The sequence below is a fragment of the Anas platyrhynchos genome, chromosome 7, assembly GCF_047663525.1.
Source record: "Anas platyrhynchos isolate ZD024472 breed Pekin duck chromosome 7, IASCAAS_PekinDuck_T2T, whole genome shotgun sequence".
Lineage (NCBI taxonomy): Eukaryota > Metazoa > Chordata > Aves > Anseriformes > Anatidae > Anas > Anas platyrhynchos.
Genome location: NC_092593.1, coordinates 38,530,368 through 38,553,733, shown reverse-complemented (window position 1 = coordinate 38,553,733; position 23,366 = coordinate 38,530,368). Strand labels below are relative to the sequence as shown.

Genomic DNA, 23,366 nt, shown 5'->3' with positions numbered 1-23,366 from the left:
GCGCAGCCCGACAGCGCGCAGGGGAGGCCCCCCTCCCGCCGCGCCCTCATTGGCCGGCGGGGCCGTCCGTCATCAGGAGGGCGGGACTCAGGCCCCGCCCAACCGCCGGGCTGGCGGCTCGGCGCCGCCGCCACCGCGCACGCGCAAGGCCCCAGCGCCCCGCGGGCCGCGGCCCGGCCGGCTGCCGCGCCTGCGCACTGCTGCTCCCTCCCCCCCTCCCCGGAGCGGAAGCGGCGGGGCCGGCCCAGTTCCGCCTCGGCGTCGTTGGCGCTGCACAAAATGGCGAAGATCGCCAAGACCCACGAAGGTAAAAAGCCCCCGGGGGGCGCTGCCGCGGCGCCTCTCTCCTCGTCCCCGCCTCAGGAGCGCTTCTCCTCGCCGCTGAGCCGTGGCCGGCGCCGCTCCGGGGCCGGGCAGCGGCCGGGCGGGCTCCCCCCGCGGCGCCGGGCCCTGCGCGTAATGGCGGCGCCTCCCGCTCCCTGAGGCCGCTGCCGGCCGGGCCCGCCCCGGGGCAGCCTGCGCGGCCCCGAGAGGCCCTGAGGGGAGCCAGCGGCCGGGGGGCTGCGGGCAGCTCCTGGCGGGGAGCGGCGCCTTGCTGTGGGGCAGCGCGCGGGTCCTGCGCTTGGGTTTCTTACAGCAAGCAGGAGCAGTTCCCTTAACGGCCCTGCTGCTCTGCCTCTGCTTCTGCGCCTTTCTTTTCTCTTCATGTTTCTGTGTACGTTGGGTCACGTGACGTTCTCCGTGACTTGGCCTTAATTCCCTAACCAAAACCCACCTCTGGCCGTGGCAGCGCCTCTGGGGGCACTGAGTTCGGCTTCCATAACGGAGACTTCCATAATATCATCTCCTGTGGAAGCCAGGTTAATACAGTCTTTAGCACTGCACACCTGATAGGAGTTCATGGATAAAGAAATACTTAAGTAGGTGCCTTCACATTTTTGAGGTTAAGCAAAGTTGTTTCTTTCTAGCATTCCAGGATATTTTTTTAGAATTTCTAGTTTTTTGTTTATATGCTATAACATGCATGAGGTTATTATAAAATACTAACCAAGTATTTCCCATCACAGTATTCTGTCTCTCCTATTAGTTAAAGAGCTTTTAATAATAAAAACAAATTATTTTTTGAAATTACTTGTAGAACAAAGCAAACTATGGCCAATTGAACCAAATGAAAATATTTACACACTTCCAGTTGCACATGCTGGCATGTTAGTGTTGCATTAGAGCACATTTTAAGGATTTTTGTTATATGCAGTTTAAAAAAAAAAAGGAGGAGAACCAGCAACAATCGTACAGTGATACCTTTTCCCAATGCAGCAATATTATTTGAACAACTTGGTTATTTTTACTTCCAAGTTCTGACCTCATTTTCAGTTCCAGACTGATTTTCCAGATGAAGAGCTGCATGTTACTAAATTGTTTCAGCGGATTTTTCACATCTTTGTGCTCCTTGTTAAATACTTGTTGATTGATTTAAGACAGCTTTAAAAAGATCTCAAACAGTTTCAGATTGTTTCAACTGCATAGCTTAAAGCGGACTCCTTGTTTTGTTACGCTGAAAAGTAGTTTAATTGGCTACTTAGAAAGTCTTAGTAAGTACTTGAGTTTTGAATGCTGTCAACAGTAGGTTTTCATTTGCATCTTTTTTTTTTCTTGCTTACAGAAGAAAAAAAAAAAACCTCCAAACATCTCATAGAGCCCTAACGGGTAGGAAAATTTTAAGGTAGTTAGAAATAAGACTGCATAGGACAAGTTAAATGTGCAAAAATATGATAAGGCATGAAAAGAGAAACTATGTACACTGTAAAATACTACTTTGGCACAGTGTCTTCTTTCTTTTTTTGTGCTGAGTAGTGTCTTGCACTCTGAACATGTTTTAAGTGGACCAAATTTGTATGGGAATAGAGTACATGTTTTGAGAGAGGCTATTGTGATTTGGCTGTGAGCAAGGTATTTAGTGACTTCTAACTCAAATATGTTGTTTTGAGGCATTTTCAACGTTTATGATACTTTTGAAATCAACAGCGCATGTTAAAGTTGCTTCTTTTGAAAATACCAAAATATATTAATATGAAAATAATGAAATACAGAAAAGGAGCAATCAGTAGGATATTATCTTTTTTGTAATCCTACTCTTTACTGTTTCTCTGTCTTTTGACCAAAGTGATGTTTCTGTTTTGGTCCTGGTTGATTAATTCATCAAACAAGTATTTAGCTTTATACGGTGTTACTTTCAGCTTTTTCATTATTCTTTCTTTTTCTTTGTATTTATGTGCTTTGGTAATTAGGGTGTGAGGTTTCCCAAGAAAATAATGGTTAGATCAAGGAATCTAAATAGACTTTTTTTCCAGCCAAACACTTGATGCTTCCCAAACTTGCCATTAGGCTACTACCATTTGCAGACCTCTAGACCTGGTTAAGGGGAGCTTGGGGCCCACTGAATGGGTGCTCTCTTCAAGGAGAGAGTAGCATTTATAGGCTTCACTGAGTTAATTAAAAACGGTGGTGGCTCCAAGTGTGTAGGGAGTGCTAATCCTGCAGGCCCTATGCAGACTTTTTTATGGTACACATAACCCAGCAGGTTTTGATGTAAGAAAAAAAAACAAGGTTCCTTGGGTGTAAACAGTTGTAGTTATTGTAATTTAAAGGGAGCCAATAAAAAATGAGATCTGTGCCCTCTTCAGTAAATAATAGCTACTTATTATGTTGTTACTCATAATAGTAATACAATTATTATAAGAGCACATGGCATGAGGCTGTTCTAACAGCCTCTGCAGATGTCTGGAGCCCTGAGACAGGCAAATCTCCGTGGCCCACCTTGCGCAGCAGGGTATTTATTGGCACTTCAGGTGGCTGAGCTATATGCTCAGGCTGATTCAGTGGATGGACAAGGAAGTGGATTTTAGGCAAGAAGTCGTGTTACAGCTATGGCTGTGCAATCAGGCCTTCATGCACTGCTGAAGAGGCAGCATGTTGTTCCAGTAACTGCTGTTTAGAAGTAAGAATGCCGTGGTAGCCTAAGAGCATTTGGTGCTAGCAGTGTGGTTCAGGTAGTCCCTTTCACCCCAGTGCTGCATTGCAGCAGGCTGCAGACAGAACCAGAAATTTGATCTGTCCTTTGGAAGAAACAAGCAGCCAGGAACACCTCACAAACCTGTGAGAAAAGTATTCCTTCGAGTTGTTTCAGTTCCATGATCATGTAATAAGACAACTTCACAAAAATATAATGCTTAGGTGACGGTTAACAGAACGTGTGTGGTATGCCTCTGAGGGTGAGGAGAGACATCTGTTAGCAAGCCTGGGATCCCTAATTCAGCATTAGTGTAGTTTCTTCTGGTATTCCTCCAGAAATGTAATACTTGGGAGCAACATGTCTCCATCCTGGACTACCAGGAATCCCCTGTGGTATCTGAGATTTTATGAGGAGTTGAATGTAAGTATGGGCAGGATTCAGCAGGTGGTCCTGGCCAGCAGTGTAGGGCTTTTGTCAGGCTCCGGCCTCTCAGGAGTTGTGGGCTTGGCAGGTACGGTGGGTTTCTGTACCACAGGTGACTGTTGAGGTTACTGTGTGCTGTGTGTCTGCAGAACTTTGCTGGGAGCCTGGAAGTGGCTGGAGCCAGGTTCTCCCTGCCAGCTGCAGTCATATTCCACTCTACGTATCTTCTGTGCGTGGCACTTTGGACTTCAGAAAAATACTTCCGCTGCTTTCTTTTCCTGTTAGATCACTGCAGGAATTTCAGGTTTTCTGCCAAGTTTACTGTTGTGAACTCAGTGTTTCTATCCGCCAGTCCTGCAGGCTCTTAATCCTTGTATTCTTACTCATAGTTAAAGATTTTTTTCAAGTAAAACTGTGCATTCAGTTACGTCTGTACAAAGCAGGCATTTATATTGTATGCCCAATTTGCCCTCGAGTGCTGTTTGTGAGAAGAACCCAGCCTTTACATCATGTCTTGAGGTTTACAGAGTTGGCAGTTTACTTGTAAGATAAGCAATTCTGCACTGCCATCTTTCAATAAGTAAAAAATAAAAAATAAAAAATAAAAAAAAAATTCCCTCAATTATGTTTACTGGTCTGAGGTTTAATATTTTGGGTTAGGAATGATATTACATTTATTTCGTTTTTAAAATTGTTCTTATCTTAATTTTTCCGAGGTTTGTTAGCAGATGTTTTAGTACAGCACCTTTTGCAAGATATCTTAATGGAAAAACCTTACGAAATTTATTAATACTGAAAAAGGGAAATGAGCAACACTAGTAAATAACTTAGGGAAATTTGCCAATATACAAAAATAATTTAAGAGGCAATGCTACTTCAGATAGGGAAAGAGTGAATAACAGAAACATTGAGGTTGGAAGAGATTTTTTTTGGAGATAATCTACTCCAGTCCTCCTGCTCAAGCATGGTTCTTGTTATTATTTATTTATTTATTTTTTACCAAAGAAGTGCAACTCTTTTGGCAGAGAAAATAATTGTTTGGTCTACATAAATTAATATTTTATAGATAATTGTCTTCATAAATCTATTGAATCAAGTACAAATGGAAACAGTAATTGTTTTATGGGGCTGCGTGTTCCCTAATAAACCAATGTCCGGATTACAATTGTTGAAGACAGTTGAAGTACTGTAACTTATTTTCTTGTTGCCTTACAACAGGTAGGAGGAAAGCATGGTTAAATTTGCTTCCTTGTTTTTTGGGGTTACCAGGTTAATGTTGTTTCTGAAAGTACCAAAATTCTATGGTCAAAGACTGCCACTAGAGTTGATTAGTGTCAGATCCTGATACATGAAGAGTGGCAGAGCTCTTATTTGTACTGTTTGAAAAAGCGTTTTTAATTAGAGAATTAGGTTAATTGAGAAAGCATTTTGTTGATGTAGCGTTGAGAAGTATTACTGCTGTAAATTACCTTCTCTGCTATCTCTTTTGGAAGATGGGATGTTAAGAATCTATGCGGGTTTGAACGGTTTGCTTCAGGCTGTACAGCAGATACAGTCAGTGCTGGACAATGTTACAACTTGAGGAAAATCTGCTTTACATACATTGTGATTTTATAGTTTTGTATGATAGATGTTTTCTTATTTATTTAGAGATGGTCTTCAGAATTGGGTGGATAAACTCAGTTTGGTGTATGTAGTGATATGAGTATTGCATTTGGTATATCTGTGTGTAAAAAGACCTAAGACTTTTGGTGTTTTTAATCCTAGATATTGAAGCACAAATTCGAGAAATTCAAGGAAAAAAGCCTGCTCTCGATGAAGCACAAGGAGTAGGCCTTGATTCCACAGGATATTATGACCAAGAAATCTATGGTGGCAGTGACAGCAGGTTTGCTGGATATGTAACTTCTATTGCAGCAACTGAATTGGAAGATGTAAGTGATTTTACTTACTTAAGGAATGGATGTTAAGTATTCTGGTGTTTACTTGGGGTAATTTTTAATAGCAGTTACTGAAGCAAAAGCAGGTATTTTTGTTAAAGCCACACTGGGCAAAACATCTCTTAGCCTGGAACTTCATCAGGTCTAAGTCTGGCTTGTACTTCATGAAATGTGCTTTGGATGTCATGTAGCTCCAAGCAGAAGCCAAAAAGTTGAGGTCTGGTACTTAATTAGTATTTTAGCAGTTACTAGAATAGTTAACTTTGTTCTGTCGTTGCTGCCGAGATAAAAAAAAATCTAATAAAACTTGGCTCAAAAAGTCTAAGTACTATTTTGAAATGCAATAGAAATACTAATTTTCAGCACTTTTTTTTTGAATTGGCTTTTTCCATTGTTTTGTTTTTCTAATGTATCCCAGCAATAACATTAGGTTTATTTTTAATGTTAAACACATGACCACATTTTCAGTTTCAGGAGCAAACTACGATTATGACCTTAAATACATACAAGCACCTCTGTATTACACTGATTAAATTACATTTTTAAGGGGATGGAAGAACATTCTTGTTGTGTAGTATTTGCCATTTGAAGACTTCTGGAAATTCTTTAATTAAATTTCCACTGCAGCATTTCACTGAAACCATAGTTTTAAGAGCAATTTTTCTTTTGGATTGCTGTAAATTAAAGCACAGAAATTGGCTATTGGTATGACGAAATAACAGAAGGATCTTGCACATTCTGAATACTTTTAACTTTCTCAACCACAATGGCAATAACTAAATTAACAGTACTATAATATATTTCTGACTCTCTTCCTGATTATGAAGTGTTTTTTTTTAGGGCTATTAACTGAAATTTTGTTTTATATTTGTCTGGACTTTAAGAAAAAAAATGGTGTGCACTATTTTTTCCGTAACAATTAGAAAATTACGTCAATAGTGCTGATCTGAAATACTTTTTGTAAAACTAGTGAAGATAACATGCTACATTTACTCAAAAATGCTTACTGAGTCTTGTAGGGAAGAAGATAAACATATCCAAATTCCTAAAATGTCATCTGGCTAAGCAGTTGTTTTGAGGGAATTACACAATAAGCTGTATGAAGAGGATTGCTAAGATTTGGAGTATTCTACTTGTCCGTTTTCATCTCATCTGTAACTGCAGTATGTTAATTTGACATTATCTTAATCCAGTATCAATGTGATAAATTTGCCACATCTTTCTGCTGACAGGATGATGATGACTACCCTTCTACAAGCTTGCTTGGCCAGAAGAAGCCAGGATACCATGCTCCAGTGGCATTGCTTAATGACATCCCACAGTCAACTGAACAGGTACATCTTAAGGCACAATAAAATACTGTTTTAGGTCTTAAGAGAAGTATTAGTGTTTTGACACCAGGTCTTGTCTTCTGGAAGTACAGGATGTCTATAAAGCATTATGCTATTTTAATTTTGCTATAAGCTTGCCACGGCTGTACACACAGGATGGTAAAAATTGGTATTTCTGCACTTAAAGATGATGTGTGCATATACACTAAACCATTAAAAAAGTGTAGATTAGACAATTTAAAAATGAAAATAACAGGAATATCTTAATGTCTGTTATACTTCTATTTTTGTGAAGAAAATGTAATGACTTAGGTTTTATATTCCTAAGTTATTTTTCCTTGAAACTTAAAAACATACGAACTTGTGTTAGGTCTTCCACAAAAAGCAGAGGAAAAGGCTTACAGCATGAAATGCTTTGGAAGCAAATGAATATGCTGCTTAAAGTAAATTTGTTTCAGAAGTTAGTTGATCACAAATCTTGTGTTTAAAAAAAAAAAAAAAAGAGAAAATTACGGTTACAGAAGTAAAATTTATAATTGTCTAATATTTTGACATTCCTACTTAGTTGTGATTTAAAATAAATTAGTAATACTGAGTACAGGCTAATGGTAACCAGACATCTTTCATGTTCTTCCTGTGTGACTAACCAGCTTTTTTCTGGTTTTAGTATGATCCTTTTGCAGAACACCGTCCGCAAAAGATTGCAGATCGGGAAGATGAGTACAAAAAGCACAGGCGGATGATGATAATTTCCCCTGAGCGTCTTGATCCTTTTGCAGATGGTAATTTGTTTTGACTTTTCTATACCCTCGATGATATTTGTTGTCTTAAACTGTCTTTAGCCCTTTGATTTCTTTTGGCATGCTTATAAGCCTAGTTTTGTTTTTAAACATCCCCTTTTTGTAGAGATTGGGTTGAAAACCTAGATACCATATTCTTCATCTTTATAATACAAGTTTTCTTTCCAGGTAGAAGGACAAGAAAATAATGAGCCATTGCCATAGAAACACAAAGGGTTAAAGGTTTATCTTTTCATTTTGTTTTGGGTTATGCATTATACTTGAACAACTTGTGTAATGAGTGCTCGAAGTCTTTCGGTACCTTGAAAGTTTTCATTCCAAGTCATAGATTTACAGGGTTATGCTTTTGAAATACTAGTTCTCATAATAGAGCACCTAATTCTTACCATCTTACGTAAACTTAGGTGGTATAGCTAAAAGAAACAAAAGCATATTATAAGACTTGGATACTATTAATAGTTCAAGTCTGTTCTGATAATTTTAGAATGCAAGTCAGGAAAAGGGGTTTAGTGGGTCTCAGGTGAGTGAGTTTCACGTGTGGAAATAAGGTGCCTGTTGGCTTAAAATTAGCAGCTGTTTTGCAGGTTTTACAAATTAGAGTTTCAGCCTGCATGAATTAGTAGGGATATTAATTATTTTACTTGCTTAATTGTAATTGATATAAACATGTATTGTCAGAATTCACAGGCCCATACTAACTGTCCTTAATTTCTTTCCTACAGCAGTACTGCTATATGCCAGTCCTGTCTGCATTCTTAAGGGTGCAGTTCAACACATCCTGTGTAGATTATGGTGAAAAAGTATTCCAAAGGAAAGTCCTATCAAAGCTAGTGTCAGAATGACACAGCCAATTGGGCAATGATCTTCAGCATAGAAATGTTTAAGAATTTTATTTTTTTCCTAAATTATAATGCTATACCACTTGTATAGCAAATCTGCACATTCTTCTTAAAGAATAGTGTTTTTCTTGACAAGTCTTAATTTTTACAAAGTTGGGCTTCTTGTAAAGTGTTTAAAAGATATCTTAACTCAAGATACACAGCATAAAACAACATATGGTATACAATCCCATTACCTGTGAGTATCATTGTGGTGGTATATGTGCTGTATTACATTCCGATCCCAATCGCAATTGTACTTTGAGAAGAGAAGAGGGGGAAAGTGACATCAAAGAGTTTTTTGGGATTTTTTTGAAATGAAGCCCTTTTACAATATGACATTGGAAGATCTGGGAGGTGTGTCCAGATTTGTCAAACTTATAAATGGGTCTTTGTGATAAAACATTTTAAACATTATTGAGGTATGCAATAGTTATTTATAGTCAGATGACAACTAGGATTTAACAGCTTACACAAGGTAATGTTTTGAATATAAATATATTTCCAAAGTGTTACTAATGGTAAAGAGATAATTTTCTAGGCTTCTATTCTGCTGCTTGAAGTCAGAACTGCTGATGGAGACAAAGGCACGAAAGTGTACGTATTCCGGATTAGCAACCCAGGAACCCATCACTTCTGAAGACTCTTAACTGTGTTGTCATTTTATCATATATATCTGCTTTAAAATATTTGTTTGAAACTGCAGTAGATATGTTTGTGTTCAAACAGGTTAAATTGATCAGCAAACTGAATAAACGTAAGATACAAGTAATTTTTAAAATTTTCAATCAAAAAGTAAAATTAAATGATCATGGAATAATATAAAATTAGAGCAGGACAGTAGAAAAATTCATTAGTTTCTGCTTATCCTGTACTCATTGTGCTCCATTCCTGTTGCTGTTCTCTTCTGCAGGAGGGAAGACACCAGATCCTAAAATGAATGCCAGAACATACATGGATGTCATGCGTGAACAGCATTTAACAAAAGAAGAGGTGTGTGTGGAGAGGGATTTGCATTTGGACTTGGTTTCATTTTATGGCCTTTGAAATGACAAAAAGAACAGTGGGAACGTTCTGTTGCCTTTTTCTTGACTTAAGTCTTTTTATTAAGAGAATCCCGTCTTTCACGTTTTGGAAGTCCAGTTGACCTTAAAGACTGGAAAATATGTGTTCTGTATAATACCTAGAGAGTAGAGGGAGAAATAGTCTCAGTATAACTTTTTTATACCACTTGGACTTGTTTATTTTCTTGCACAGGAGGAGACACAAACTGATAGTCATTGAGGGTGTTCAGTGTCAAATTTCTTCTTGTGAGCTGTATGTAAAGAGAGTTGAGGGAGGTTTTAAAAGTCTTTCTTTATGACAGATGTTGCAGTACCAAGAACTGCTGTGAGGTTAACGTTTAGTTTTAACAAAGGGAAATGCTTAGTTTTATCAAAGGGAAAATAAGTAAAATGCATGCTTGATTCAAGGCTTTTAGAAATTCATTTTAATATTTAACAAGAAGGTTGTAATACAATAAAAAATCGTGTATAATACCTACAGCACCATTATTATTAACTGGAGCAAGATCTTACAGTTCCAGTGACGTCTATAGTTGTATATTAATTTAACCTAGTTGATAGACATTAAATGAGGAAATAGTATGTCGTTTTGATAATGTTTCTCTGTTGTCTCACTGATAAGTGAAAACTAGTCTGTGTCAGAGTGCTGTTTTAACAATGTTATTTCAGAATTTTAAATGAGAATTTGATTTTTTAATGTCACAGGGTATAACAAATTAACATTTTCCAACTCATTTCTCTTTAATAATTTATTAACAAAGAACTCATTTGAAACAGACCAGTAATGATTTTACGTCATGCATATGAGAGACAGAAATTGGTAGCACCTTAAAAAAAATTCTCAATGCATTTTTTCCTGCTATAATATGGGATTTTATAATAAATTAATTTTAAAACAGCCCTTCCAAACACATAATAATGTCAGCATAGAATAATCTGAAAAGATACTAAAATTAAATCAAAGTGGCTAATTGCATGTTGTTTGGGCAAAACTTCAAAGATACCTGATGCAACTGAAAAATCTTTTCTTAATGTCTGGTCCGTAGAAGCCTTAAGAAACCTGTTTGTCTTTTTGTGTCCTTGAATAGAGGGAAATTAGGCAGCAGCTAGCTGAAAAAGCTAAAGCTGGAGAGCTTAAAGTCGTCAATGGAGCCGCATCTCAGCCACCTTCAAAACGCAAGCGGCGTTGGGATCAGACAGCTGATCAGACCCCTGGTGCTACACCAAAAAAATTATCCAGTTGGGATCAAGCAGAGGTAATAATCCATATGTTCATCAGTTTATCTATAAAAGACCTTATTAATGCTAGTCCTCTTGAATTTCTTAAGTTTCTTACTCTGCCAACAAATATATGCATGCACGTGCACACAGAAAAGAAAAAAGTTAGTCTCTGACTGTATACAGAATGAGAGAGAAATACTTTTGCTTTTGTCTTGTGTAGACTCCTGGACATACACCATCTCTGCGCTGGGATGAAACCCCAGGCCGTGCAAAGGGTAGCGAAACTCCTGGTGCCACCCCGGGCTCAAAAATATGGGATCCTACTCCCAGTCATACACCAGCAGGGGCTGCAACACCTGGACGGGACACACCTGGTCATGCAACACCAGGCCATGGAGGTGCCACTTCCAGCGCACGTAAAAATCGATGGGATGAAACACCTAAAACAGAAAGAGGTATTTATGGCAAAGCAGTCTTAAAAAGTTTTGAATGACTAATGGTACTGGAATTTTCCAGCCTACACATACAGTAGAAGCAAAAGGCAGGCAAGAAATAAATACATTCTGACATCTTGTGGCTGATGTGAAGAGATGTTTTTGTTTGAATTTGTAGCATTGGATTCTGTCTAACACCTTAGCACAAATCTGTGAAAGTAGCTCTGTTCAAAAAATCTATCACAATTTTTTGGTAGTGACTGCTGCAAGGTGGGATTTTAGTGAGTCCTTAGGACATAATAAAGTAGCTTACATGGAATTGTTTTTGTGATACAATTTTGTGTGCGGTTTCTGAACTGTTGAATTTTTTTTTGAAATCTTCAACATTGAAGTGAGTTTTGGATGCATTTTTCTCCTCTGCCTTAATTTAAATGATGCTCACATGCCAGAGAACAGTGAAACACCACTTCAATGGTTTATCAAGTGTGTGTGTAGAGTACTTTTATTTTCTAGAACATCTTGAGTTTTTTGTCTTCTTTTAGTATTTTATTTTTGCTAAGATTCAATGAGAACATGAGATACTTTTTCATAAAATGAAATCCTCTTTTTTAGTAATGACTTTTCAGTATTCACTGAAAAAAATCTGAACTTTTCTAATGTTTTTGTTTATTTCATAATTGTTGATTCATGTAGATACACAGACATTATCAATATCCAATTCTATTTTCACTATAGTTGGAACATATGCTGTTCAGCTTTCTCAAAAAATGTTTTGTGTTATTTTAGATACTCCGGGACATGGCAGTGGATGGGCTGAGACTCCTCGTACAGATAGAGGTGGTGATTCCATTGGTGAGACACCAACCCCAGGAGCAAGTAAAAGAAAGTCACGATGGGATGAAACACCTGCTAGCCAGATGGGTGGCAGCACTCCTGTTCTGACACCTGGCAAAACACCCATTGGTACACCAGCTATGAACATGGCAACTCCGACACCAGGTGAGCCCAGTTCATTCCTTAAGACTTCACTTCTTTACATGAAAATGAAGCATTTACCTTTATGTCATATTTTGAAACAGTCTTTTGCCTAACATGCTCTTCTGCTGGTGTAAAAGCAGTCAGCATATGCTCAGTTTACCAGTTTACTTTTTTAAAAGCCCACAGCTAATCGGTTCTGTATGGTAATCGAGGCTCAAGTTATGGGTGTGTTCATGTTCAATCTAATTGGTGAAGACACTGATAAAAGTCTATAAAAGTTTAATGTCTTAACTGGCTACAGTCTTGAAGTTCTGCAGGAGCTTTGGCTCAAGAGAACAACTAAAAGGTTAAGTAAACATATCTTCTGCATATGCAAGTTTTCTTAAATCCTCCTTTTCTAATTTGAATATAGGTCATATCATGAGCATGACTCCTGAACAGCTGCAGGCTTGGCGTTGGGAGAGGGAAATTGATGAGAGAAACAGACCACTTTCTGATGAGGAATTGGACGCTATGTTCCCAGAAGGATATAAGGTAATTCATCTAAAGTAAAATACAGCAGACCATAGTGTTATTTTTTTTGTCAGAGAATGTGAATTTTTTCTTTTTAAACAAGTTGTCCAATACGTAGAATATTTCACACTAAGTAGTGATTACTTCATGTAGACATTTGATTGGTTCAGTAGCTTGTTTACTATAAATCTATTAGAAAGGGAGAAACTTTTTGGTTTGAAAGGCCAGTTCGTATTCTGCTTCTCAATGGTAGGAGTGCTTGTTAAAGTCAGAAATGAAGACCAGATATGGTAAGACAAAGGAGAGTTATGAATTCTAAGCTGGCAAATAAATTATGTTGATATAAATACTGAAGTGCTTTTTTAAAAATACTTCTGTGAAGAGTGTTTGAGTTTATTATCCAGGCTCTCCTTAGTGCAATGTGCTTTCTTCTGAAATAATTGTCAACACACAATAAGCACAAATAGGAACTATAATTCTCAATTTGTTTGTATTGATGAATATTAAATCTGACATATGCAACAACACACAGATCTACGAATGACTAAACCTGTATGTTCTGTTTTTATTTGCTTTGCACTTGATGCGTTCCTCCCGTTGTATCTGCTGTGGTACAAAAAATTCTCGGCCTTGCAGGCTGTGGAGATTCTCCTTTAGGTTTGTGTTGTGGTGCGGTTTTTAACGTATTTCGTTCCTCCTTTGGTAGGTTCTTCCCCCACCAGCTGGTTATGTACCCATTCGCACTCCAGCCCGTAAGCTTACAGCAACTCCAACGCCTTTGGGTGGTATGACTGGATTCCACATGCAGACCGAAGACCGCACTATGAAGAGCGTCAATGACCAGCCATCTGGCAATCTTCCTTTCCTAAAACCAGATGATATCCAATACTTTGATAAACTTCTGGTAAATGTGATTTCTTTTGTGCTGATTAAAGTTGCCTGATCTTTTTTGAACTTGTAGCAATGCCTATTAATTTGTCTGGATTTATTTGTAGGTTGATGTTGATGAGTCAACTCTGAGTCCTGAAGAACAGAAGGAGAGGAAGATAATGAAATTACTTCTGAAAATAAAGAATGGCACACCTCCCATGAGAAAGGTAAGATTAATTATCAGATGTATTCTTACCACTCCAATTTTTCAAAAATATGCATTTATTTTCACACTCAGTTTCAGACTACTGTTGTTACTTCTGCAGTCCATGGGATTCTCTTAAAAAACATCTTGTAAATTTGGAGAGCTGTTTAGTGCTTTCTCTCTCTATGCAAGTACAGATTTTTTTGTCCTTCTATGTACTTGTTTTTTGTATGCTCTTTGTATGGTAATGTCAGTAACTAAATATCGTATGATGGCTTATCGAATATTTTGGAATTACAAGAAGCCAGTTTTAAAGTGCTTTTTCATTACAGGCCTTTAATTTTCTGGATTTTGCTTGTTAAATTGGCAGTGTAGCTCTTACTCAAGTTTCTGGCTTGCGCAGCATGTAATAAATTAGCTGTATTTTCTGCACAGTTGTAGTCTAAACGACCTAAGAACTAAGCTGCATATGTGCAAGGAAGTGCTTTGTAAAAGAATTTTCAGGTGGTGCTATTCTTGTATCTTATTAGACCAGGATCGTGCTTTTCATAAAAACTGCACATCGGAGAGAAAATCTGGGTGTTTTTCTTGGCGCATTTATGTAAAAACAGATGCAACATAAAATCGTTTGAAAAAGTTTAGCAGTGGTAGGAAGAAGTATTTTGAAACCTGTGGTTACAATAGATTACATTTTAACTTGGCTAATGTCTAGTTGCTTTGTTAGTATAGTTTAACTGACAGGCTGCTTGAATTTTTTTTATTTTTTAGGCTGCTTTGCGACAAATAACTGATAAAGCTCGGGAATTTGGAGCAGGACCATTGTTTAACCAGATTCTGCCTCTGCTGATGTCACCAACACTTGAAGATCAGGAGCGTCACTTGCTTGTCAAAGTCATAGACAGAATTCTCTACAAACTGGATGACTTGGTCCGACCATATGTACACAAGGTCTGTGGAAGTTCACTATTTCATCTTTGATTAGTTCTTTTTGATCACTGCTGGGAGAAACATAGGGTCTGTTTGCATAGCAGAAAACTGTTTTTTATAAACCTACATATTTCTTCAGATGAATTTCAAAATCTCATGTAGTGTCATCCCAGTGTGGGCTTTGCATTACTAAGGACGCAAAATGTTAAAATGATAAATGCACAGCTGGGGAGGGAGGGGGAGGATTTTACATGATCTAGGTTGCATCTGTAGGCCAGGTTCTTCAAGAGACAGCTGTGAAGTGTAACTTTTTTTTTCCTGGTCATCATAGAGCTTAAAGCTTGGATCCGTGGAATTATCTCAGTTTCATGGAATCTTCATTTTCGTATTAGGACCAGAAATTCTCCTTAATGCATTCGTAAATGGTAATGTTTTTTTTATTTTTTCAGATCCTTGTTGTCATTGAACCACTGCTGATTGATGAAGACTATTATGCCAGAGTGGAAGGCAGAGAAATTATTTCAAACTTGGCAAAGGTAATAAAGTTGCTCTTTTCAGTGAGATTGTGAGTTGGGGAGCTAGCTTATATAGAGTCATGGCAGAAAAATTAACTGTGCTGCTAATAAATACAATCCATGTGTCCTGTATGTTTTTCTTTCAGGCTGCTGGTTTGGCAACAATGATCTCTACGATGCGTCCCGATATTGATAATATGGATGAATATGTCCGAAACACAACAGCTCGAGCCTTTGCTGTTGTTGCCTCTGCTTTGGGCATTCCTTCTCTGTTACCGTTCTTGAAAGCTGTCTGTAAAAGCAAAAAGTCCTGGCAGGCTAGGCATACTGGCATCAAGATTGTGCAGCAAATTGCTATTCTTATGGGTTGTGCTATCTTGCCTCATCTCAGAAGCTTGGTTGAAATTATTGAACATGGTAAGTTCTGCCTTCCCTGGCTAAGATTTTCTTTCTTTTTTTTTTTTTTTTGGTCTTTGGAATTTGTCTTTTGTGTTGTGGTGAGGCAAAAGGATATTAAGGGCCTTGTTTTGTATGTTCTTTTGACACTGGTAAATAATTCAGGTGCCTCTGAAAGAGGAATAGCGGTTTAGTTTTCCTAAAAATAAGTTTCTTTTTTACTGTGTATGTATTTGTATCATTCTGAGTTTAAGGCACTAGAAGTGGTCCTCAACACTACTGTTTTACAGGTCTTGTGGATGAGCAGCAGAAAGTTCGTACCATCAGTGCTTTGGCTATTGCTGCCTTGGCTGAGGCAGCTACTCCCTATGGTATTGAGTCGTTTGATTCTGTTTTGAAGCCTTTATGGAAGGGTATACGTCAACACAGAGGAAAGGTATGTCTAAAATACTTCCTTTTAGTTTGAATTGAAATGAGTGCATGTCTTTTGTAACTCACTGGAGATATTTCTTCTCTTACATAGGGTTTGGCTGCCTTTTTGAAGGCTATTGGTTATCTGATCCCACTTATGGATGCTGAGTACGCGAACTATTACACCAGAGAAGTCATGCTAATTCTTATCAGAGAGTTCCAGTCTCCTGATGAAGAGATGAAAAAAATTGTATTGAAGGTACATCAGAATTAATTGTTCATACACAGACAGTGCAAGATGATCAACTCTGAATGCTTAGCATTGACATGGAATGTGTATATTCATTCTTTTCTTTAAAATAAAACCAAAACACCACAAACCCTACACAGAATTAAAATTGTTGTTTTATTTCCTGCCAGGTGGTCAAGCAGTGTTGTGGTACGGATGGTGTTGAAGCAAACTACATTAAAACAGAGATCCTGCCACCATTTTTCAAACACTTTTGGCAGCACAGAATGGCGTTGGACAGGAGAAATTACAGACAGGTATTTAATTTGGAAAATGACAGTAAAACAGAGTTCATGTTAGGGTGTTAATTCAGCATAAATGCTTTCTTCTATGTGTTGTATGTCCTGTGATGGAAATGTGTTTGGAATAGTGGTTTAGAAGGTACACAGCTTGAAGGTTCATAGACTATTAAGAGACTACCAGGCATTTCTCTTCTGTGAATATGAATCTACATCGGTTCTAAATTCACCTTTGTTGTTGTTGTTGGATGATTTCAGAAGGTGAAAACAGTTGTTTATAGTGAGCTTAAAGAAAACATTGTCAGTCTTAGGGTGAGCTTAGGATTCCTCTTTTTCAATAATGGTAGCAAGGCTACAGTAGTTAGACAGGTGCATCACTTTTTTGTGTGTGTACTGATGCATTTTTACTGTTTTCCTAGATGGAACCTATTTTGAATTTACCACTCATAATTTCTTACTGAAAAAGATTTCTACTGAAATGAAATTGGAAACCAGCATAGTGCTATTTCTCCTCTTCAGAGGAGGGAAATTTATTGTCAATATTTAGAAAATAGATTTTAACAATGTTTCCTCGCTTACCCTTGGTATATTTCAGTTGGTTGATACAACAGTGGAGCTGGCAAATAAAGTTGGAGCAGCTGAAATTATTTCTAGAATTGTGGATGATCTGAAAGATGAGGCTGAGCAGTACAGAAAAATGGTCATGGAAACAATTGAGAAGATAATGGGAAATCTGGGTGCAGCAGACATTGATCATAAACTGGAAGAACAACTTATTGATGGTATCTTGTATGCCTTTCAAGAACAGACCACAGAGGTAAGGGGTATTTAGTATTTGCTTGACTTTATTGGAAGGTAGCTTACTGTTAGTTACAGGGAAATGTATGTTTGTAAGCTATTTTTTAACCCTTGTATAGTGCTCTAATTGATGGAATCCAGATATTAGATCTAGAATGTTAGCATTTTAATAATAATTTTAGATGAAGGCAGATGTAATGAAAATACAGTAGTGGCTTTGACCTAATTTTCCTTTGTTGTTTTAACACCCAGGATTCTGTGATGCTGAATGGTTTTGGCACAGTGGTTAATGCTCTAGGCAAAAGAGTTAAGCCCTACTTGCCACAGATCTGTGGTACTGTTTTGTGGCGTTTGAACAACAAATCGGCTAAAGTTCGGCAGCAGGCTGCTGACCTGATCTCTCGTACTGCAGTTGTCATGAAGACTTGTCAAGAGGTATTGTACTGACTTGTATCAAATTTGCTATAGGATGTCATACTAATGAGAAGGATAGAAACAATCTCTAAATCTCTTTACTTGGTTGTAGGAAAAACTGATGGGACATTTGGGAGTTGTGTTGTATGAGTACCTGGGTGAAGAATATCCTGAAGTATTGGGCAGCATACTTGGAGCGCTTAAAGCTATTGTGAATGTTATAGGTATGTTTGTGTATTTATTGATTATGTGCCTATTCAAGAGTGAAATGTAAAGGCAGTGCAAAACTTACTATGTTTCTTTGGATTCAATAGGTATGCACAAGATGACACCACCTATCAAAGATCTGCTGCCACGGCTTACGCCTATTTTGAAGAACAGACATGAGAAAGTACAGGAGAATTGTATTGATCTTGTTGGGCGAATTGCAGATCGGTAAGCTGGCTACTAATAAAATTGATCTTCTGTGGAAGCAATTAGTGTAGCAAAAGCTAAACTTGAATATCAGGCCTGGCATCTATTTTTTTGTTTGCTTGTTTTTTTTTTTTCATCTCTTGATATTTGTTAAATTTTATTTTGAAAGCTGTGCATAATGCTTAAGATAAAATTTTGCATATGATCTATTGAATGTATTGTAATTACATGTAATCATACTATCTATAAACATTTTGTAAGGAGTATATTGTCTGTGTCTTCAAATTAAAAACTTACTATGTTGCATGCATTCTGTGTAAGCTGTTAATCAGTGAAGGTCTGATGTTAAGGGATTCTTTCTTTAAGTAAATTCCTTAAATAGTGTCCCTGTGTTGATAGTGAATGAATAGGTGCTGCAGTTTGAGATTTTATTTTAAAACTTCTAACATCACAGAAGAGGTAACTCTCTCTATTCTCTTTCAGAGGTGCAGAGTATGTTTCTGCAAGAGAATGGATGAGGATCTGCTTTGAACTGCTTGAATTATTAAAAGCTCACAAGAAAGCTATTCGAAGAGCCACAGTAAACACTTTTGGTTATATTGCGAAAGCTATTGGGTGAGTTAGTCTAATGTTTTATCCAATTCTACACAAAATTGCCTAACATAGCGATGACTGAATTTTACTGGTAAGAAATATTTGAACTTCTTTTCTTCTAACATGTTAAATGTGTACACTTGAGTTTTAGTCATTTAGTAGGAAAATGTAAACATATTCTTTATTAGTATATGGTCCTGTACTTTTGAACTTACTGTAGTTTTTGTAGGCTAGCAAGGTTAGAGTATCATTTGGTACTAAGAGCCTTTTGTCTCCTCAAGTTTTGATGGTGTGATACTCATTCAGACCCTCTGTATGCTTTCATAAACTCTCCTTTAAACACCCTTATTTCTCTTTAAGTTGATGATTCCTTGATTTACAAAGGATCTTTTGACACTAAGGTGGTATAACAAGTCAGCAAATAGTAGAACGAAGTGCAATTCCCATTTTTATGCATAGTCTCAAATGAATGACCAATTGCTGATTTAAACAGAGCAAGTTTACCAAGTAATGATATAACTGGGCTTTTCTACACCCAACTGCCTATCTCTGTCAAAGTCTTATTTGGAATTAACATGTATTAATTCCAAATGTGTTAATAATTGTGTACAACTTTGTAATTGCCTGTTGGATCAGAGTAATAGTGGGGAGGCTAATCATATCTCCCTGTTTGTTTGCAAACTAACTAGAGGCAGAACAAAAGCTAAGACTAGGGAAAGTTTTTTTTGTTTGTTTGTTTAAAAAAAAAAGTTGGCTATGAAAAACACAAGGTCTTGCAGTCAGTTGAGCTGTTTCAAAGTTTCATGGCTTATGGTGTTTCCCAGTTTTTTAATTCTTTGAGAAAGGCTAAGCCGTGTTCTTCCACAGTATTCTGTTTCAACCTCAGCTAACTTACCTATGTCCTCAGTGAATTTATTGACATGGACATGCATATTATCTCTTCCAGACCTCATGATGTATTGGCTACACTGCTAAATAACTTGAAAGTACAGGAAAGACAGAACAGAGTATGTACTACAGTAGCAATTGCTATTGTAGCTGAAACATGCTCCCCTTTCACAGTGCTGCCTGCACTCATGAATGAATACAGAGTTCCAGAACTGAATGTCCAGAATGGTGTGTTAAAATCTCTTTCTTTCCTGTTTGAATACATTGGAGAGATGGGGAAAGATTATATTTATGCTGTTACACCATTGCTTGAAGATGCTTTAATGGACAGGTGAGTATGCTTCTTTCTCTTCTTTCTGTCTGTGGTACAGTTAGCCATAGTCATGTGTTCAGCATATAGCTGGGTCTTAACAAACACAAATATGCACATTGTCCTTGTTAGCTTTCTTGATCAAAGTGACCAGCATAATTTGGGACCCATTGCCTGCAAATAATTCAGATTATATGCTTCTATTTTTCTAATGCTTTTGGAGATTAAAATGATATAAGCATCTTAAGTGGGACAGAACTTGCTATATTCAAACAGCTTCTGATCATTTCTATTTTTAGTACCTCCGTGGGATTATAACACAATATTTTGTCTTTATTAAATTAACTGATTTTTGGTTACTGTGCCTCTTACTGCCAATAGATGTGGGTTAAAAGCATATATTACTGCTTTCAAAGTAGAGTTAGTGAAAAGAAACATGATGCTTGTGTCCAATTGCATTGTTTCTAAGTATAATTTATTAACAGACCATTATTTTCTTTCCAGGGATCTTGTACACAGGCAAACAGCCAGTGCCGTGGTGCAGCACATGTCTCTTGGTGTGTATGGGTTTGGCTGCGAAGATTCCCTTAATCATTTGCTAAATTACGTATGGCCTAATGTGTTTGAAACCTCCCCACACGTCATTCAGGCAGTTATGGGAGCTCTGGAGGGCCTCAGAGTTGCTATCGGTCCGTGCAGAATGTTGCAGTATTGTTTACAGGTATGTCCTAATGTATGTTGGGATAGCAAGGACAGCAGTAGTCAGACAGCCTTCACTTCAGAAAACAAAAAGTCAGCTCAGGGAGACTTCCAGCAAAGGAAAACAGTCTGGCTTCTCATCTCTTTAAAGTATTTAAATACAGCATCCTGTACCAACGACTTCGATAATGGCAACATGAAGTAGACACCAACTTTTGTGTAGTGAGATAACTGATTATGCTGAAGAACTTGCATAGAAATAAGTAACAGAATATAAATTGACTAGAAAACTTGTAAAAGTGGAAGTGTGCAAGCTTGAGGACGCTATATAATGAATGGGGAATAAATACATAGTCTGAAAAGTTAGGAAAACATGTAACAAGTGAGACTAGTAACAGAGGATAGGATTGATATTAAATCAATGTTATTTCCTGTTAGCCAAGTAAATTAGTAAGTAATTTAAAACCGCTGACACGCAAAGCACTAGGAAACAGTGCTTGGAACAGAATTTATACCATTACAACAGTACTAATTAGCCCAGCTTCTGTAAGTTGAGTATGTGGAAGTAAAATCTGAAGGATCCTTTTCAGTGTGTTTGTGTGTAACAGTTCTTGCTGTGTTGGGTGTAGAATTTAAACGCACGACAGATGAGAAGCAAGGATGAACGTAGTGCAGATCAGCGTAGGGATGGTGTGACTGCATTTTATTAATTGGCAGATACAGGATTTAACTCTGCTTTTTCAAGCAGGTTCCCCAGTACAAACATACTGACCTCAGTAGGAAGGTGAAAGTTCCATAAGAAGTCTCTTGTGTGGTGCAGTTTTTGCTCATTTTATTTTTATTTTCTTAGTTTGTAAAAACACTAGAAGGAAGTTCTACATTCTGTTCATTTTGTTATGTTTAAGAATCATTTATCCCCTGTATTTCTATGTAATGCTCTCTACAGAATCAAATCACAGGTAATGGAGCTAAAGATAAGATTAAATTCCAAATGAATACACTGCAGCTGACTTTAATTCCTTTTTTTAATGGAAAAGTAGAGGTAGATCTAGTGGAATTTCTCCCTGCAGGAGGAAAAAACACTTTCAGATATAAGAAAATAATTTCTTACTACTTGCTGGTTTATGTAGTCACAACATTGGGAATGAAACGCTTATTGCACCTTCTTTGTTATAAATGATGTTAATTGTTATCAGTGTTTTTCAAATGTTTATTGTATAAAACTTGGTTAAATTTAATAACATACATTTAGAACTTAAGCTTTTAATAAAACTTTGTTTTGTTTTGTAGGGTTTGTTTCACCCTGCCCGGAAAGTCAGAGATGTCTATTGGAAGATTTATAATTCCATCTATATTGGATCACAGGATGCTCTGATAGCACATTATCCAAGAATCTATAATGATGAAAAGAACACCTATATTCGTTATGAGCTTGACTACATCTTATAATCTTCTTGTTCTGTTGTTTGTGTTTAATGCACAGCTGTTCTTCACTTAAATGCTTCAGATTTGATGATGTACAATTTTAAAATATTGGAGATCAGTATAGAGCTGGTCCGAGGCAGAGCTAGGAATCCAGTAGCATGATTTTTTAAATATGTTCTTGTTTTTGATGTTAAACAGTTAAAGCCAGTAGTGACCAAGAAAACAGTGATTACAATGTACTGGAGGGATTTCATTTTGGATTCATCTTTATGAAGATTTAGATTCCATTCCTTGTGTTTAAAGGGGTTGTTTATTTGAGAAATAAACATTTGTGTATAAAAAATAATTCCGGTGTGGTTTTTGGACAGAGGGACTTGTAAAACGAGTCTGTGATGGATTTAAGTATTCGTTCATGTAATAAATAGGTGGCATAACACATTTTAACTTTTTTTGTCATCCCCTAGCTTTTGAATAAATAAGAAAATTATACGAACTGTAGTAAATGTGTGTATCTTTGTCATGCAATAATGAAGCTGTACTCTGGCAGACAGTTGCAGTAGTGGTAGTTTGTTTTCATGGAAAAAGCAGTGTTTGCTTGTTATTGTTTCATCTGCAGTATCCTGGTTGTAGGGTTGAATAATTTATCACCATTTTCAGAAAGCAGTTTATTGGTAATTGCTGTGACTTACTGCTATGACTTAGGTGTGTTGATCGCATTTAGCATGTCTCCAGGCATGTACAGCTGTACATGTATAAAATGCCAAGTAGAATTTATAGGCTGTGCTATAATTCCTATACAGATTTAGGGAAGTCACGTCCCCAGCACCTGAGATGAGGTGTTTTAAAGTGTGTGGCATAGTGAATGCTGATGTTGTCAGTTTGAGATAAGGAAAGTATTTTATTTCTTCATTTGTTCTTTTATTCTCCTGTGCATGTACTCGAGAGAAAGAAAATGTAAAGGGCAACCTGGCATTTGACACTATGCCAAAGAAAGCACAAGTTTAAATCAAGCTGGTAGTGCTGTACAGTATCCACATGTTTATTATAAGAAAACAAAAGGTATGTCAGGCATATTGTTTTGCTTGCCCCTTATTCAAGTTAGGTGATTAATGTCTTTCTCACCTACTTCAGTGGCATGTTGTTAGCTGACTTTGCAGTTTTACATAAATATGAGGTTCTTTACCTATTCAGCATATAAGAAAATTCCACGCTATCTCTCAAAGCCTAAGTTTCTGTTAGGGGGTTGGGATGGTGCAACCATAGCTTGGAGCTTTGTTGATTAAGGTACTAATTTGTTAAGAACTGAAAAACATGGTTTTTTTTTCTTTTCTCTAGAAGTACGCTTTATTCTAAAAAATATTAGGTGGAAACAGTGGG

General features: G+C 37.4%; 1 protein-coding gene across 3 annotated transcripts; it reads left to right on the top strand.

The window, feature by feature from the left end:
* Positions 1-148: 148 nt before the first annotated feature.
* SF3B1 (splicing factor 3b subunit 1) lies at positions 149-22,482 on the top strand. Of its 3 annotated transcripts, XM_027461789.3 has the most exons (25): positions 149-307; positions 5,204-5,370; positions 6,609-6,710; positions 7,375-7,489; positions 9,299-9,378; positions 10,538-10,705; positions 10,891-11,125; positions 11,891-12,103; positions 12,495-12,616; positions 13,302-13,499; positions 13,591-13,692; positions 14,439-14,618; positions 15,047-15,133; positions 15,259-15,529; positions 15,799-15,944; positions 16,032-16,178; positions 16,340-16,465; positions 17,043-17,264; positions 17,498-17,680; positions 17,772-17,883; positions 17,974-18,094; positions 18,557-18,688; positions 19,614-19,886; positions 20,370-20,586; positions 21,855-22,482. In XM_027461789.3, the coding sequence occupies exons 1-25, from the start codon at positions 280-282 to the stop codon at positions 22,011-22,013; spliced, it is 3,906 nt and encodes a 1,301-aa protein (XP_027317590.1). In that variant the 5' UTR covers positions 149-279; the 3' UTR covers positions 22,014-22,482. The 3 variants fall into 3 exon arrangements, 2 of the variants coding, with proteins under 2 accessions (XP_027317590.1, XP_027317591.1); XM_027461790.3 differs by lacking the exons at positions 149-307; positions 5,204-5,370; positions 6,609-6,710 and adding an exon at positions 8,927-8,982 and having other exon boundaries at positions 7,466-7,489; XR_005267151.2 differs by lacking the exons at positions 10,891-11,125; positions 11,891-12,103; positions 12,495-12,616; ... (14 more) ...; positions 20,370-20,586; positions 21,855-22,482 and adding an exon at positions 8,927-8,982 and having other exon boundaries at positions 10,538-10,581.
* Positions 22,483-23,366: the final 884 nt, after the last annotated feature.

What these genes read in the sequence shown, in the direction of transcription:
- SF3B1 (XM_027461789.3), top strand. Translation starts at nt 280, where the DNA reads ATGGCGAAGATCGCCAAGACCCACGAAG. An exon ending in AGCATTTAACAAAAGAAGAG is followed by an intron (nt 9,379 to 10,537) that starts GTGTGTGTGGAG and finishes GTCCTTGAATAG; the next exon opens with AGGGAAATTAGGCAGCAGCT. An exon ending in ACAGGAGAAATTACAGACAG is followed by an intron (nt 16,466 to 17,042) that starts GTATTTAATTTG and finishes GGTATATTTCAG; the next exon opens with TTGGTTGATACAACAGTGGA.